This window comes from Olea europaea, chromosome 7 (genome assembly GCF_002742605.1).
Source record: "Olea europaea var. sylvestris chromosome 7, O_europaea_v1, whole genome shotgun sequence".
NCBI classification, from domain to species: Eukaryota; Viridiplantae; Streptophyta; class Magnoliopsida; order Lamiales; family Oleaceae; genus Olea; species Olea europaea.
In genome coordinates, this window is record NC_036243.1 from 2,608,575 (window position 1) to 2,625,136 (window position 16,562).

Consider the following 16,562-nt stretch of genomic DNA (forward strand, 5'->3'; position numbering starts at 1 on the left):
TATGCTCGACCCGAATGCTAAAAAAGTAGAACTTGTTATTGGGGTTGAGCTCAATGTGTGCGACAGTTCCTGGGTTTCGCTTAGTTAACATGTGACAGTATGAAGGCAATTTCTGATAACTCTCTTTAGGCGAATCGTGAAGAATTAGAAGTCCCTTCTCTTTACCCCGCCATGCTTTACTGTAGCTAATTCGTACACCGAACTCACATTGTATATCCCCGACAATGCCCTCAGGAACGTATGGTTGGTTTCCGTCGGCCAATCATCTGGTAATGTGATGCCCAATAAGTGCACTCGTTGTATGAATTCGCGCATTCTATCGAATGTCCAAAGAAAATGTGTGTTTAGGTATGTACCTTTGAATCTTAAAGAAGTCTGTACTTTTTATTTTGGAGGCTCGCAGCAGCCAATAGCACGTGGTGTCGATGCAGCACACAGTAAGGATCTGAGATTAGACTTTTTAAGCTTGAAATAAAACTTCTCTGTCAAAGCATTTAGTTGAAGTCTTGTGTATAGCTGTTTCTTGGTAAAGGATATCTGATTCTTGTGAATTTCCTATTGATCGATCGACTGAATTGTATTTTCAATATACAAATTCTCTTCACCTAAACCTACACCCATGTTATCAATCATTTCTGGCTCTTGTAGTTTGCACACATTGACTGCGTCGCGTGCATCTTCTAGTGGAAAGGACGTGTCATCCGTAACACGCAGTTCTTGCTCTCTAACATCATAGTCATTTGCAGTTACACACAAAGCTGCTTGTGTGTGAACAGAAATGTACCATTGCAAAGCCTCATCATCGGCTACATCAGCAAGGGGTACGTTCATGTTTGGAACTTTAAATTTTAGTTGAATCCAAAACTGCAGTCTGTCAATATTAAGCTTCTCAAATAATTTCTGTACAAGCTCTTTATATTCAATATCACGTTGGACAACAATTGATGTTGTTCGATTGCCTAATCACTTTCACTCATCGTCAATGTTGACGAATGTACCATCGTAGGAGACGACGAATCTCATAACATCAATCATATCTGCTTGCCACAAAACAAAAAATAGTATCAACTAATAATGAATACTTCAAACGAATATGCTAATTATCCGCAAGCAATATACAAAAAATGTTCCCTAATTTTGTCATAGTATTTGTAATGTTACTCTCGACATTGTTAAATGACGAGAATGACGTTAAAAGTAACATTCTCGATGTTTATAATTGTAGAGAACAACATTTCAAGTATCATTCTCGACGTTCATAAAATGTCGAGAGTGGCATGACAAATTGCACTTCACGCATTTATCATCTTCTTCATCTTTAACTACCATTTTTGCAAAGAATTTACGCTATAATTAATAACATTTTAACTACAGGAGTACCTTCAATTATTATGTAGCTAAGTAATGTAAGAAGGTTATGACAAATATCTACTACTTATTTTGACAATCTACCACATTGAAATCAAATATATAACGACAACTACGACAAACCACTTCTCAATAAATATCAAATAACAAAGAAAAATACCTTCTGCTAGAAATGAGGAGAGCTTATTCAACTTCAAATTTGTATGAAATTAAATTTATCGCCATAAACAAATTATTTCTTCTTTTGGAGTACAAACCATAGATTTCTTTCTGGTTGTTAATGGTTGCTATTTCAGGTTTTTCAATTTTCTTAAATTAATTTGTTAATATCTAAAAAAAAAGTGCAGGCAAGTGGACGAGCATGGGTAATAGCAACAATTATTATGACTTCTCATAGAAGTCATTGCTCTTATCGATATTAGTGTCAACTTGTAAAAGAAAAGTTGAGAATTATTTATTCTTTCATTAAGGGTAAAATAGAGAATTTGATACCAAATTTGGCCATTTTTGTAAAGATTATCAAAAGTGGACATTTTTGAATTGAGATATGTAAAATTGGACATTTTTGCAAATGTCTCATTACTTATTATGGTAATTATGGCAATCAATCAAAATCGACATATTTTTTAACGCTATATATCATTTATTTATATTCCTCTTCCAAACTTGATTCCATCAAGACCACCTGATAAAGGTAGAGTTGAACTAAAATTGAGTTTATTTTTAATACCCAATCTTATATCATATAAGGCTACTCGATTAAAGACTATTTTGTTTTTATAAATTTCATTAAAAATTTGTACGACTAATCAAATATCTAAGATATTGGACAAGCCTTAAGCGTCTTTATTTGTACTAGTTTCGGGTGAACATGCATTACACATTATTTTGAAATGTTTTATAAGTGCTGTAAAAAGAAGTGTACATGAATTTGAAAAATTAGTTTGCACCGTTTTGATCTAAATATGAGAAAAATGCAAGCCCCTGAACATAAACGTTAATTATTATACATGCATATAAATAGTGAAATGTATAATTGAATGTTATATACATATTGAAAAATGAAAAGTAAATTATTATTGAAAATAATTTATATATACATGATGTTGAAGATTAATTTAGGCAAAAAGGTGTGTACATGAATATGAGGAATATATTTATATTATAGATTAAATGAATAATCTTTAAATAAATAAGTGTACATGAACATGGATAATTTATTTACTCGGAAAGTAATTATATAGCCTAATGTACATGAACTTAAAGAATTAATTTACACACACACACACACACACACACACACATATAGATACATATATAAGAAATGCTAATCCCTGAAGTAAATGCTAATTATTATATATGCACGTAAATAGTAAAATGCATAATTGAATGTTAAATATAAATTGAAAAACAAAAAGTAAAAGTATTATTAAAGCAATCGAATTGCGATATGATTAAAATTGATTCTCACTTGATATGATATTTAATATATTATAGATTATTTAGATCATTGTCCTCTCATGATTTTTTATCTTGTTTTTAATTAATTGAGCATCTAGTGGACATAAAATTGGTATAAAATATAACTCAATAAAATATAGAGGCTTATGTTCTAATAAAACATGCCTCTCTTCATAACAAAAATGTAGTTTTGCTTGCTCAATTTAGAAACACTATACTTAAATGGAAAATATTTGTTGTACATTTTACAAATTGATGAGATGGTAATAAATTGAATTAAAACTGTCAAAATCTCTTTACAACTTGATCGATTGTTCTTCTGTAACGTGAATTAATGACAAAAAGAAATTGATTTTTTTTATTTGATTGGTGAGACTTAGACTCAGTCAAATCTCACTACGTGTCATCTATTGGCAAACAAGTGCTATACTACAACATTTGAGATGTGAGACAATAATGCATCTCTAATGTTGCATGTACAAGGGCATTGGAGGGTCAAGGAAATGAATTACACCCAAACCAATCAACATTCCTCAAGCGATTTAAATTCTTGTATTCTTCTAGAAATCACTCCACTCAGCGTATGACTTCTTTATCCTCCATTTTAGTACAATTTAACAAATAATTATTCAATTCAAATTTCCAATCCCAAGTACAGTCAATGAGGTAGAAAAAGAGAGAATTGTATATCATAGACTAAGTGCAAAACCGTCTCATAAAATACAACTGAAACACGACAAGGAGAGGGTATTAGGAAACGTTAATATTCGCAGTTTATGTTGTCTTAAAAATAGTCGATCGTAAATGCTTACGATGGAGAGAAAGATTAAAAAAAAAAAGAAAAGAAAAAAGAAAAAAGTAATTGTCTTGTCCAAATATTTACTTGCCAAATGCTCCCAACTGTGAATTCGCATTCAAGAAAACCTTTATACACCACGTTGATGCCACCCAAACAGACCGGTTCATACCTACACATTAGGAAATTAATTTTTAGACAAATAAAAACCATTGAATTATCGCAATTTTTTAAATTTTAATTTAATAATAATTACCCGTTGAATGAGACTTCAAAAGTACTGATTTCGAAATGGTAAAGGATGAGAAGAAAAAAGGGTCAAATTTATAATCTCGAGCACGTTTACCTTCTAAGAAACCGATTATCCATTTAACTTTTCCTTTTCGTTATTTTCTAGATTTGAGAAAACGATGTGTAGTTTTGCTAATTGATTATTCATTGCACCAGTTCTTAATAGAAACATTGACCTTCAAAGACATTTTCACATCAAGAATTTTCCTATTTTCAGTAGATTTATAATTATTAGTTCATTAATCCTCCCTTCCTCCATTCGGATTACATAACCATTATGAGAAAATTTATCGGTCTGAAGTAGCCCCCGTTTGGCTCCCTTTAAAACTCTTTAATTTAATTCAATTTTTTTCCTTCCTACTTTTAACCACACAATCTTCAATAAAATATTATTACACTCAAATTGAAAACTTTTCAACCACACAATACTCAAAAATACACTACTCCCCCCCATTATAAATCCAAATAATGGGGGCCAAACGGGGACTAAATTAGGAAAAAAGATAAAGCGAATAATATTGGTAAATGAAGTCGAAATTTCTTGATTTCCATACGATTAAAAAAAAAAATGAGATTCAAAATTATTTCTATAGATTCCCTTATTTATAAGGCAGTTCTGCGTGGCCCATCTATATAAATTTTCCTTTACAGTGAATTAGTTTTTCAGCTGAGTTCTGCATCTTTTTGCGTATCCAATAACCTATACATTCCATATTGATCAATGTTCATTCGCAACGCTAATTTTAAAGACGGTATTTTTGAAGTATTTCTATTAAATCTCTATTAAAGTATTTTCAGATGGTAAAATTTTAAAGAAAAAAACATCATGATGTTTTCAAACATGTTTTGTTTCCAGTTTCTTACATTGTTCCCATTTTTTCCCCTTCTCTCTTTTCTGTTGTGAATGTTCGCATTAGTTTTAGTAAGGTATATTAATAATATAATCCTAGCATTTCATCCCTCTATGCCACTAGATGTCTAACATGAAACTTATATGAGTTTATGTTAAGGGATATGATCCCACGCCGAATAAAGATGAAAATATATACCAATTTATAAGGGTTTGAATTACTCCTTTTAACAAGGTTGACATTTTGAGATGAAACTCTAAATCTTAACAAGGACAATGCAATTCAAGAGTGTACGCCAATGACAATACTATAGTTTTGGTTTTCGAGCTTAGGAGTTTGACAAGGTAGAGATATTCTAAAAAGAACTATGATCGTTAACATTGAAAAATATCGAGATTAAAAAACACAGTTTGCTGTGACTAATTGAAAGGCAAACACAATTTAATCAACCAGTGTTAAATTCCATGTAATAATTACTTCGATTTCATATGAACGGGTAATGAAATCCATCAATCACACCACCTGGGTAATTATTGTCGGAAAAGTTAAAAACTCGTATTGTCAGAAGAGGCGTTTGTCAAAAGATTTGATCTTGTATCTGAAAACTAACAGAATGTGATTTGTTATCTTTTTTAACAGATTATGGGCCATCAAGTTCCAACATTTGGAAGGTAAATTCTGATATCTGACTTCATTCAGAAAAGTTATGATTGATTGAATATCCATTTCTTAACGGTCATTGATGAAAGTAGCTAAGATAAAGCTTTGGTTGATTAGCTTGAGATGGTAAAAAGATACTACGGATTTTCTCTCTCTCATTTTTAGGGAATAACGATTAGAGAATTGAACCTAGTTACCTTCTTTAAAACCGAGCATAGAGTCTGCTTTCCTGACTACTATCAACCCAACCTCCACTCGTATTAGACTAGTTAAGAATAAATCACGTTGGATTAGCTCGACATTAACTTCCCAGACCGTCGATTTTAATATACCTTAGTTCCACCTATTGTTAGGTATCTCGGTTTGTAAGTTTTCTATAGACTATTTTGTTTTGTGGTACGAACTAATTACATTACCTTGATCACATTGGACTAATCACGGAGATAATTCAAAACTATTTGAGCAAATTTTCGACCTTTAGGTGGGGGGAAATGTATGTAAAGCACATTTACAAAATTAAGTTACAAACTGAACAGGGCTCGTAAAGTTCACCTAGGAATTAACTAATAACCTTAAACAAGCTGCAAGATAATGCCCACAGAAATGAAGGAGCTTACTGAATATGCAGGGATGACATTTTCATATTAGCAGAAGGGAAGTAACAAAGCATACTTCAATGTTAGAAGGGATTAATAGCACTATTAAGTTCAAGAAAAAAATGAAAAATAAAAAAAATTAAGATAAGTGGATAAGTGCAGTTAGGATAAATTATCTCGAATATAAAGATGAGCTATATAGTCAAATAAGCAAATTGAAACATCAGCAAATGAAAATTGAGAACACTCAAAAAAACATATCCCCATCCTACAAATGCCCGTACCCCATAATTCACCCTTTTAGAGCAGTCCTACGGTACAACCACCCCGGCGCTTATCACCTACTTTCAGTCCTCAAAACACTGTGGCAGCCTAAAATAACTAGATCCATGAAGTTACGCCTAATTCAGTAAACATGATCTTGCTAACAGAAGCTTCTAAACAGTGGATAATTCCATTCTACTTCTTATAAGCTATTACTAGTATATGATTCCTAACGGTCTTCCCAGCATATTAACGTGACACATGAGATGGCCATTGTCATACAGGTCAAAACATTTATTCCCAAAGGCAACATGCACCAGGCACGTTCACAGATGGAGTATAATTTTTGAAAAGGGTAGAGAGACTTCAATATACCATCTGATACAGATGGTTACTCTTAACAGGAAATTACAGTGTGAATTTGATTTGACTTGGCGCTGCTCGATTAAAGTTATTAACATGTGACGCAACCCTAAGATAACTCTTTTAGAAAAAGAATGCAAACAATGAAAGTTTCATACAGAATATTTGAGCAGGCTGATGTAATAAGCTTGATCTATATCATATAAATGTTGTTGAATGATGCACGTGATCTGCAAATAGAATATCATGTGCGTGCAACATATTATCCAAAATTCTCTCCATGAAAGTTAAATCACCGGCGCTATCCAAACAACGGAGATATAAAGCAGTAAGTACACTAGAGAATAGACAGGATGATTGCATTAATTCTCATGAAGATCCTAGTGATGCCACAGTTTGCATACAGCAAATTGTGCAAGTTCCACTCATGGATAATTTAAGACACTTTTCCAGACCCATTGAATTGACAACTGATCATTTAAGTATGACTAGTAGTTTTAATCAATGGCCAGTTAAAAGTGGTAAGACCCACAAAAGCAGGAATGCTGGGAGGACCTGAACTGTAACATTTTTTGCCTAATGAATTATGGAAACCAAGGACATAATTTCTAGCCCTTTGACAACTCCATCCAGCTTAAGCACGTCCTATCTTCACTTAGATTGAACTAGTAAATTTGTAAGACCTATAAAAGGTGTAGCGTATTGAATTAATCCTTTCACTATTCAAAACTCCAAAGAACAATACCTTAATATTCAATTACTAGTGGCCATCCCCACAATACAAATGCAGGCATTACAACCCCCAGAACTTTGGACCCTTTGAATTCCAAAAGAACTTTCCAACTCACTTCAAAACACCTAACGAAGTAAACTATAGTTTGATACATAATCGTATCATCCACTGATTCAGAAATTAAGATATTGTTCTTTTGCTATGAATCAACCCAACACACTCCTCATACCCTGTTTTAGATAACCATAACAGATTGTCAAAAATTTCAGAAAATTTTCACGACGTTGTAGAAGATGTCAAAAGTATTCTTAACTTACTATTCTAGACCCTATATTCTATTAAAATCTATCAAATACCCAAATAATGAGCATCGGACAAGAAGAGAAACAACAATAAAGATCATCGCACGTGTGCAATCTAAGCACGTAATTTATCAGAAACATTGCCATAATTTAGCAGAATAGCAAACTAATCTAAGAAGTGCAGTTACCTGATGATGAATAAATTTTCATTGACTCCCTGCACCTGGCCCAGCTTGATTACCTGGTTGCTGGTGTATCCGAGCAAGGAGATTGGCTGCAAAGAGCAATGTTGACTTGTAGCGCTCATTTTTATCAGCCTCAGATTCAGCACTTTCCTGAGTCACCCCATATGGAGCAGACTGAATTTGCTGTCCTTGATTTGTGTGCTCGACTTGAGAAGCCTGTGGCATCACATGGGGCTGAGAAATACCTGTGTCCTGAACCTGATTGGATATCGGAATTGGATACAAGGGTTGCTGAGCTGCCGAAGTATTATACAACCTTAGAGCATCGGTTCCATGATCTACCCTGAGGCCCATCAAAGCATTGTGAGAACTTCCAGGTTGATACTGTAGATCAACCTCCGGATCACCCACAACTGATCCACTTTGAGAAGGAAGTACAGAGGCCATTTGTCTAGATGAAACAGTCCCTTGAGGTGGAAGATTCATATTGCCACCATGCATTTGGCTATAATCTGTGGCCCCCTGATGAAAAGGGTTTTGCATATTTGATAGTGTAGAAAGAGACCGTGCTTGAGGCATGTGTTGTGAATGGCTGGTGACGCTGGTGACTTGGCTACTCGGCTGTTGCACAAGATGGCCAGTTTGCTCTAAGGACTGATGCTCATGTGTCCAATGTGCCATCCCAGTATCACGAACAGCAGTATCTTTTGATGTAGACCCCCCTTGCTTCAAGGATGTTACAGGTAATGATGCAATTTCTGTATAAGAACTACTGTTGGCAGGTAGGAAAGATGCAAGGGTAGCAATCAGTTCAGGAGTCAAAGCTACTCCAGCTGTGGATGCTGCTGCAGTATTAATTGTTGGAACAGATCTTGCAGGAAAAGTATTACTTGTCAACTGAACCGACGTATTTGGAGGAACATCCGAATCTTTGTACAAGCCCCTGGGATAATCCTTCTCCACAACCTTTTTCTCCTGCGGTGTCGCAGCATATCCAGTGTGCAAGGACGTTGCTTGTTCTGAATCCACATATGGAGGCTGAAGTGCCTGGGAGTTCATGGATGAAATATCTGATTGCACTTGAGGAAACTTTAGAACTACTCCATAAAGACGTTTGGGGCCAGCAACTTTAAGAACTTTGGTAAGGAAATCAGATGGAGGCACTAAAAACATCGTGGTGCCATCATCAAATTTTGCGACACCTGCCCTGTCTTTGGAGCCCAGGTATCTCAGAAACTCTGTATACGACGCAAAATCTTCTTCGCTGTCGGGCAAGAAGAACACTATGTTAAACCCAATGGCATCTTCATAGTGTTTGCCTAGCATATCCAATCCAGTTCTTGCTGAGCAATTAATCACTTCAGGACTGCAAAACCAAGGTAAAAAAAGGAACTATATTAAACTGAGTATCTAACATAAAACGTTCAATTCAATACTTTACAAAATCCAGATAGACTTTGTTTTAATTTGTATGAATACTAAATAAATATAAATGTTCAAAAGTGTGAGCATTTCCAAAGAATGGAAAGAACAGTATGTGTGTGTAAAAGAACAACATATTAGTATAGCAAATGAAATCTTAAGAATCTTAATATCATCAAAAAACTACGTACTAATTTAATACTCAAAATTCAGAGCTTCTACCAGTCAAGACTCAGGTCTGATTCAAGACATGCGTTTTGAAGAAATAACCCTCAGTTTTGTTTCCATCATCATTAAACAATACACTGGTCGCACCAAAATTTCATATCAGATAATAATATAATTGCTTAAGGAAAAGGGGGCAAAAAATAAAAAATACACACCTTGAAAGGGAAGTATTAGATGGATGACAAGAGTCAATAGCATGTCAGTCTTATAAAACAGAGTCTAAAACTGGGAAAACTGAGAGCGAGGGATGAAATTGATTTCCAGACACATAATTGAAAACAAAAACGTAAAACTGTCTGTATTTGTTTACTTTTTATTTAAACGATGCATAAAATAGCATTGATCATGGAATGTTAACCTAAAGAATGATGTTTGTAAAGCAATAGTTGCTTCTCCAAAGCCTAAAGAAAGGGATCAATTCAACTAACTACATCATAGGAGGCTTGACCACATGACAAAAATCCTTCCCTAGTTTTATGGTATAAAATTAGCTTCCATTTGGTGACAAATTTATAAATGGTTTTTAAAGAGGAATAGTAGTGCGTCCTACAAAATGTGTGGATAATTAGTAGTTGTGAATGTGTGGTTAGGAAGAGACTATCAAAGTGCTTACTAACCAAGATAACTTTTGGCAGGATAAGAGACTATCTAAGTGCTTACTAACCAAAAGTGCTTGTGAAACCTAAAAGATCTTTTGAAAGAAAAATGAACCTAAATCAAGAAGCATACATACCAATCCTTTCTTCTAAATTAACACTGCCTTTATCAAGAATATATGAAAGTCATGCAAAACCATACTTACATCTTAGAACCAACCCATTCGCCCATAGGAACACATCGAGCATGACAAACAGGTGATCCACCCTTCGCAATAATTCCACGCCATATGTAATCACTGTCAGTATGGCGCTGTCCAATTCCATTAGATGGGATCCTTCCTAAAGAACCAGATGCTCCACTAATACCTAGTTTACCCATCACATATGGATCATCCGGCCCACCTCGTTCTGTTTTTCTAAGAGGAAAAGAAGTATCATAAGCAGGGAAAGGGACATCAACCCTTGATCTTTTCGATTCTCTTTGAAGCTGACTAGCATCAAACACGTCCCATGAATCAGAACTAGATCTATTCGATGGTTTTAAAACGGCTGAAGGCGAAGGGACAAACCCAGGTGTTGGAGACAATCTTCTCAAATTTGGTCCCCCAACCAGAGCATGGGGAGTAGGGTTCTGTAATTTATGGAAATCCGCCATGTCAACAAACTCTGGATGAGTAAGTGTAGGCTCGAAGGTAGTGTGAGGACCCAAGGGTCTCGTATATATATCAGGTCCACGAATTCCGAGAGATGCTAAATGTCCAGGATTGTTATGGGCTAAGATTGGAAGGTTGTGACCAAGAACGTCCATCTGAACAGGCGGAAATGGAAGGTCACGAACATGCTCTTTCATTCCAGGAAAATGACTCATGTAGTTTTTTCCAGGTAATGGTTCACTTCTTGAATACTCGATTGAAATCCGGGGATCATTAAAGAGCTTGCCTTCCAATCCCTCTTTTGCACGTCTAGCTTCTTCAACGCTTCTAAACGCAACAAAGGCACAATGCCTGTCAGGGAGTATCTTTATCCACTCGATCTCACCAAACAGTATCATGGCATTGTGAAGCATTTCTTCTTCAAGAATAACAGAAGGAGGGTGACATATCCATAACACTTTAGTAAGTTGTAAGTCTCCTTGTCGAGCTCCTGGAGAAATGAATTGCTGTAACAAATACATGAACAAGGTGTTAAAGACAATAAAAATGACTTCGGAAGGAATAATGAAACTGGCACTGTTAAGATGATAATAAGGATATCAGGAGGTGTTAACATGAGATCTATATATGTATTTTCGACTAAAATAAGAAACAGCTGCATTCTGAGCATTTCCATTTGATAATTATAAGATCTATATTGATCACCCACACATACATATAATTGCAGCAATGAGCAAATAGGCTAGAAGAGGATATGCATTGCTCATCTTCTGACTAGTTATAACTAGAGTGCGATGCCAGAGATATCAAAATTCTAAAAATAAAATTAATATCACATAAGTAGATTACATGTTCTCTCATGGACCCATTAAGGTTGTGCTCATTGTAGTTTTGCATGGAATCTTGTGCCATCCACCGCAAATCAGTAGGTCCCAAATTCCTGCTAGGGAATGGGCCTTCTCTTGCATCCGAGCCCAGCTCCTGTAAGATTCAGAAAATCAACAATAATAAATCAGAAGAGAAGCAAAAGAACTAGGTAACAGCAGCTCCTGCAAGCATAAAGACAGCAGTGAGAAATTAAAGAAAAAATCACAAAAAAGATCAAAGTTTTAAATCAATCCAGTGTGAAGGAAACGACTGCTAGTAGGACTCCAACACCTTCCTCGTGCAAGTAATCATGAAATTTAGGTTAATGACATTACAGATAATTCTAGAGATTCACAGAACCTATCTGCAAAGGTATCAACTTACTCTTCTAGAAGAATGTGACCTAAGAAAATCAACACGAATGTGATCACCACCGATTTGTTTCCCATTCATGCTTTTTAATGCTTGAGAAGCATCTTCCAATCGGATATAATTAACATATGCTGTGCTTCGGTCCCTGAGGAACCTAAACTCCTGGATTTTACCAAATCTGGAGAACTCCTTCTCCAGTTCTTCTTTAGAAACAGATTGGCTGATACCAGCTACCCACAAACTCTTGCACGGTTTAGCCTGCAAAGAACGTGCATAAGGATTCCAAAGAAAAATGGAGATTATACCAATGATAAACAGAAAATATCAAGGTTAATGAAATAATTAATAAAGAGCAACAGTTCTTCGAAACAGTTTATGGAATTGTTGTAAAAAAGAAAGAAACACAGAAGATTCTAGCAAAAGTGCTTTTCATATGTCTAGTTGGACAATTTTTTTCAGTTCCCTAACCCAAAAGAATACATTAAACCCCGGTTTGGTTTTTCTGAAAATCAGAATTCTAGTAAATTTTAATAAAAGTCTATTGTTGAAAAGTTGATAAAAGTAAAGGGTGAGTGAAATGTGTGTTTGATGATGAGTATCAGGGGAAAATGAGTTTTAAAAAATGGTGGGCCAAACAGGGGCTAAACAAGGCCAACGTTTCAAACAGCAGGAAACATCAAAGGAAGCAGAAATATCTGCTCAAACAGAATGAGGCTTGCTTTAAAAGTTAGTATAAGATCCTCTCTTGTAAATTACAATGAAATGATCGTGTTAAAATCAATGCAATTAAGTCTAGCAAGATTGAGAACTATGAAAAATCAATGCAAAAATATCCGTAGCAACAATATAAACATGCATCTAAACTTGCAAATGGAAGTGGCTAAACAGGTTTATGTAGCATTTGGCATGAGAGCGGGAGACTGAAGAAGTCAGGCAACCATTTCATTAATATACACTTGGCTGCTGCCTCTAAAAGTCCATTTGAGAGGCTAGCTCAACGAGTTCCTCAGTTCCATTTCTCAAAAATCATTTGGATAGTATCAACGATAAACATTAATCACTTTAGAAGTATATTTGAAAGGGACTCCAAATTGCCCCTCAACTTGTTACGGAGTAGAGATGTCATGAAATATAAGCAATCAACTTTCATGTATCATTAATATTATTAACCATCTGCTTTGCAATACTCTCAGGAACTTGTTTATTCAGTTCATAATGCAGTGCTGGCATACATGTAGACTATTTCAAGCACCTGTATTTAAACCATCCACTATGTGTACGGTGTAACTAAATTATGTAATTACTAAAAATGAATGGGATAAGGCTGATAGAAAGAATTGGAAAAGATAGGCACAATAACTTCTCAGTAACTGTATGTCTGCTCCTTGCAAAAGTTTAAGTGTAAATCTAATGCAGGTGAAATCTAAATTATTGAAGCAGGAATTGACCTCAATAAAAGGAGGATGAAGGATAGCAAGAGTTTTGGGACACCAAGGAAGGGTTAAAGTTCCCTTGCTAGTCAAGCCCATTTGTTTTCAAGTTTTCTAAATGTCATTTGCATTTCAAAAAGGCAGTTCTGGCTTCATAGCAGTGGCGATATCTTCTACAAGAAGACAGCAAATCACATTGCAATTTTCAGTTTTATCGTCCAGTTATTTCTTTCTTACATATATTTCTACCAATTGATTGCAGTTCAAGGAATGGAAACCCTCAGCTTCATCTGAGTTGTGGAGAAACCATTTATAACTAATTGAATTTCGAAAGCATCAATTTTTCTTTTCCAGGTCTACACAGTGAAAAGATTTCTTTCAGATTAGAGTATTCCAACTTGTCATTTACTAATGCCATCTCAAGTTTTCCCAAATTATCAACGCCAGCTTCTCTTGTCATCTCTTCATTAAGCAGTAAATAATGAGTCTCAGCAGAGTTAAATGAATTTCAATCAAAAAACACCCTATTTGGTTTTCAGTGCCTGTCCAACCTTAGTGACCTCATACTGTAAATAAAAGTAAAAGGTCTGTGAAAACCATGCATTATTTCCAAAGCCTTTGTCATTTATTAATATAGATTACTCAACGTAGCAGTGAGCTATTACTCAGTCTCCTAATATATCTTCAATAACTTAAGCTGGCAATTCCTGTGATGTGCTGGGTGCTTTGTTTGTAGAGAATATAATGGCTCCAATTTTCAACATAAAATGCTTAATTGTTAATGCATCGGAGTGCCTACATGTTTCTGACATATTTTCAAGTCATTACCACATTTTTCATTTTTTTTTTCATTTTTTTTTTTTTTTGCCAAAAGGGTAATTTCAACCATTCATAATGTGAAAAATTAATTCGAAATTCAACATTTCAAAACCCATAAAAAAATCATGTACGGCATTTTCTCACAGAGAGACGCAGTTTAGAAGAAATTATTATTTTTTGTCCAGTTTTTGCTTTCAATCGAAAATTTGACATTCAACTGTTTAATCAAGTCCTGGGCTAAAGTATATTGTTCAAGACATCCTACGCCATCGTACGAAGACAAGCATGCTTAGAACCTATAACACCTACTCTGAGGAAACATGTGAAGGTTAGTTTCTGTCCAATCCACGAACATTGTTTACCAGATCACAGGTTTGGACGCGATATAATATAGATCGATTTCAAATTTTGTGCAACTAAAATGTTAAGATTTTTGAACTTGTGTCTCGTGTTTATGGAGTTCTGGTAGAATAATAATTAGCTAGCCTGTTCCACACATTCCATCGGACCGTAAGATCAAGAAACCAGCCAGAAAAGAAAGCTTCCAATACCAGACAATGATAATGATGACGAAGACCAGGAGCAATGCTGCAATGGTGAGGAAGACTGCGAGTTGAGGAGGGATTAGAGGTAAGAAAGGGGTGATGGCGAAGGTTTGCTTTGGGTGAAGACCGATGTAGTAACGAACGCACGTAGGTAGTCCTTTTCTCAGTAGCGGAGAAAAACTCCATACGGTATGTGGTTATACAATTTTTTGCTAAGAAATCATGGAAAGAAATTTAAGTGTTCTGCCTGGAAATCTGTATCTGACATGCGTTACCATGAAACAAAGATAAAATGTTTAGTCTTACCTCCAAATGGTGATTTGAAACGGGGAAAATTTCACTCTTGAAAAACAATTATACAAAAAATTTCTGATTCAGTAACCTCGTTACATTTTTTAAAAGCATTATCTGCATTTCAGATTCAGTGACCTCCCAACATTCTTTTTGTTGTGAAGAGTTTTCAACATGTTGACTTTTTTTCTGATTTAAGCTAAAAAATTACCCAATTTTTATTGAAACTCTCATGGACAAGTCAACAACTTTCTATTTTCGCAAAGTTGCGTTCGAAAAATCACCAGGTTCATGAAAATCCCTTATTTCTACAGCCTTCTTTGTTCCGCTATCGTTGTCCCCAAAATTTAAAAAGAAAAAAAAATATTCAATACATTCACATTGAACCCTAGAGAAACAAAATTTATACAAAGTAAAACCAAAAATAAATCAAATAAAACCAGTAAAAATTCTATTAAAATCGAAACCAATGAAAATACAAAAGATCTAAAATACAATAAAAAAAATGAAACACAAACCGATTTTGCGAACTCGATTTTCAACGGAATTCCACGGAGGACGTATCCTTGTAGGCGCTGTTTTGCAGCTTTGGCGGCCTCAATGCCCTTGAAGTACATAAAGGCGTAGTTCCGTCCGGGGTACAGAGTCACGCTATCCACTTTTCCATGCTTCTCAAACAGAGCCTTCAATTCTGACTCCGACACTTCTGACGAAACGTTTCCGATCCATAAATTATTCGACGGAAGGTTTCCCTGCCCCGAATCTGTGGTCGAGGCAGATGAATCATTCAAATTGCTGGGGTTCTGGTTAGTTTTCATGGACATGTTGATCGAAGCCATTGATTAATCTAAAGCTTTTAGGAATGTGAAGATTCTAAACAATGAAATGTCTAGAATTAATCTGAGTGAGAGAGAGAGAGAGAAAGAGAGAGCCGCAGAGAACAAGAGGAGATGAATTGAAACGAACAGTGCGAGAGTATATAGAGAGAGAACCGAGGAAGGGTTTCGGGAGGATAAGATTGGGTTCTGATTATAGATAACTCGCACCGCAGTCCCTAATTTTAAGTTTAATAGTAATTTGGTCCTCAACTCTTTTCATATTTACTTCTTGAGCTATTAATTTTGAGAAAGTTCAGCCATCGTCCCACTTTTTACTCTCTTTTTTAATTATTTTTATTTTTTAAAATGTCTTCGTTATATCATGGCAGCGGTTTCCACTGCGTTTCATCTTTTCAGCCAATGATCCTTATTGACCAAAAAATTAAAAAATTAAAAAAATTAAAAATTAAAGAATGAAAGAACTAACAAATAAGAAAATAAATTATAAACTACATAATGGATTTATAAAACAAATCTTAATACCTATTTAGATAATTCTTGAACTCTTTCACGATACGAACACTTGGTTATACCTAAAAATTTCAACTCATACTCTTACACGGAAAAAGTGTATATGTTTTTGAGTAG

The 16,562-nt window shown here is 35.0% G+C and overlaps 1 protein-coding gene across 2 annotated transcripts; it reads right to left on the reverse strand.

The window, feature by feature from the left end:
- Positions 1–3,496: 3,496 nt before the first annotated feature.
- LOC111396694 (flowering time control protein FPA-like) lies at positions 3,497–16,075 on the reverse strand. Of its 2 annotated transcripts, none has more exons than XM_023023156.1 (6): positions 15,615–16,075; positions 12,024–12,269; positions 11,622–11,753; positions 10,323–11,278; positions 7,874–9,236; positions 3,497–3,797 (listed from the first exon to the last, which is right to left on the reverse strand). In XM_023023156.1, exons 1-5 carry the CDS (start codon positions 15,933–15,935, stop codon positions 7,892–7,894), a joined length of 3,000 nt encoding a protein of 999 aa, XP_022878924.1. In that variant the 5' UTR covers positions 15,936–16,075; the 3' UTR covers positions 3,497–3,797; positions 7,874–7,891. The 2 variants fall into 2 exon arrangements, with proteins under 2 accessions (XP_022878924.1, XP_022878925.1); XM_023023157.1 differs by lacking the exon at positions 15,615–16,075 and adding an exon at positions 13,460–13,901.
- Between the last annotated feature and the right edge of the window lie 487 nt (positions 16,076–16,562).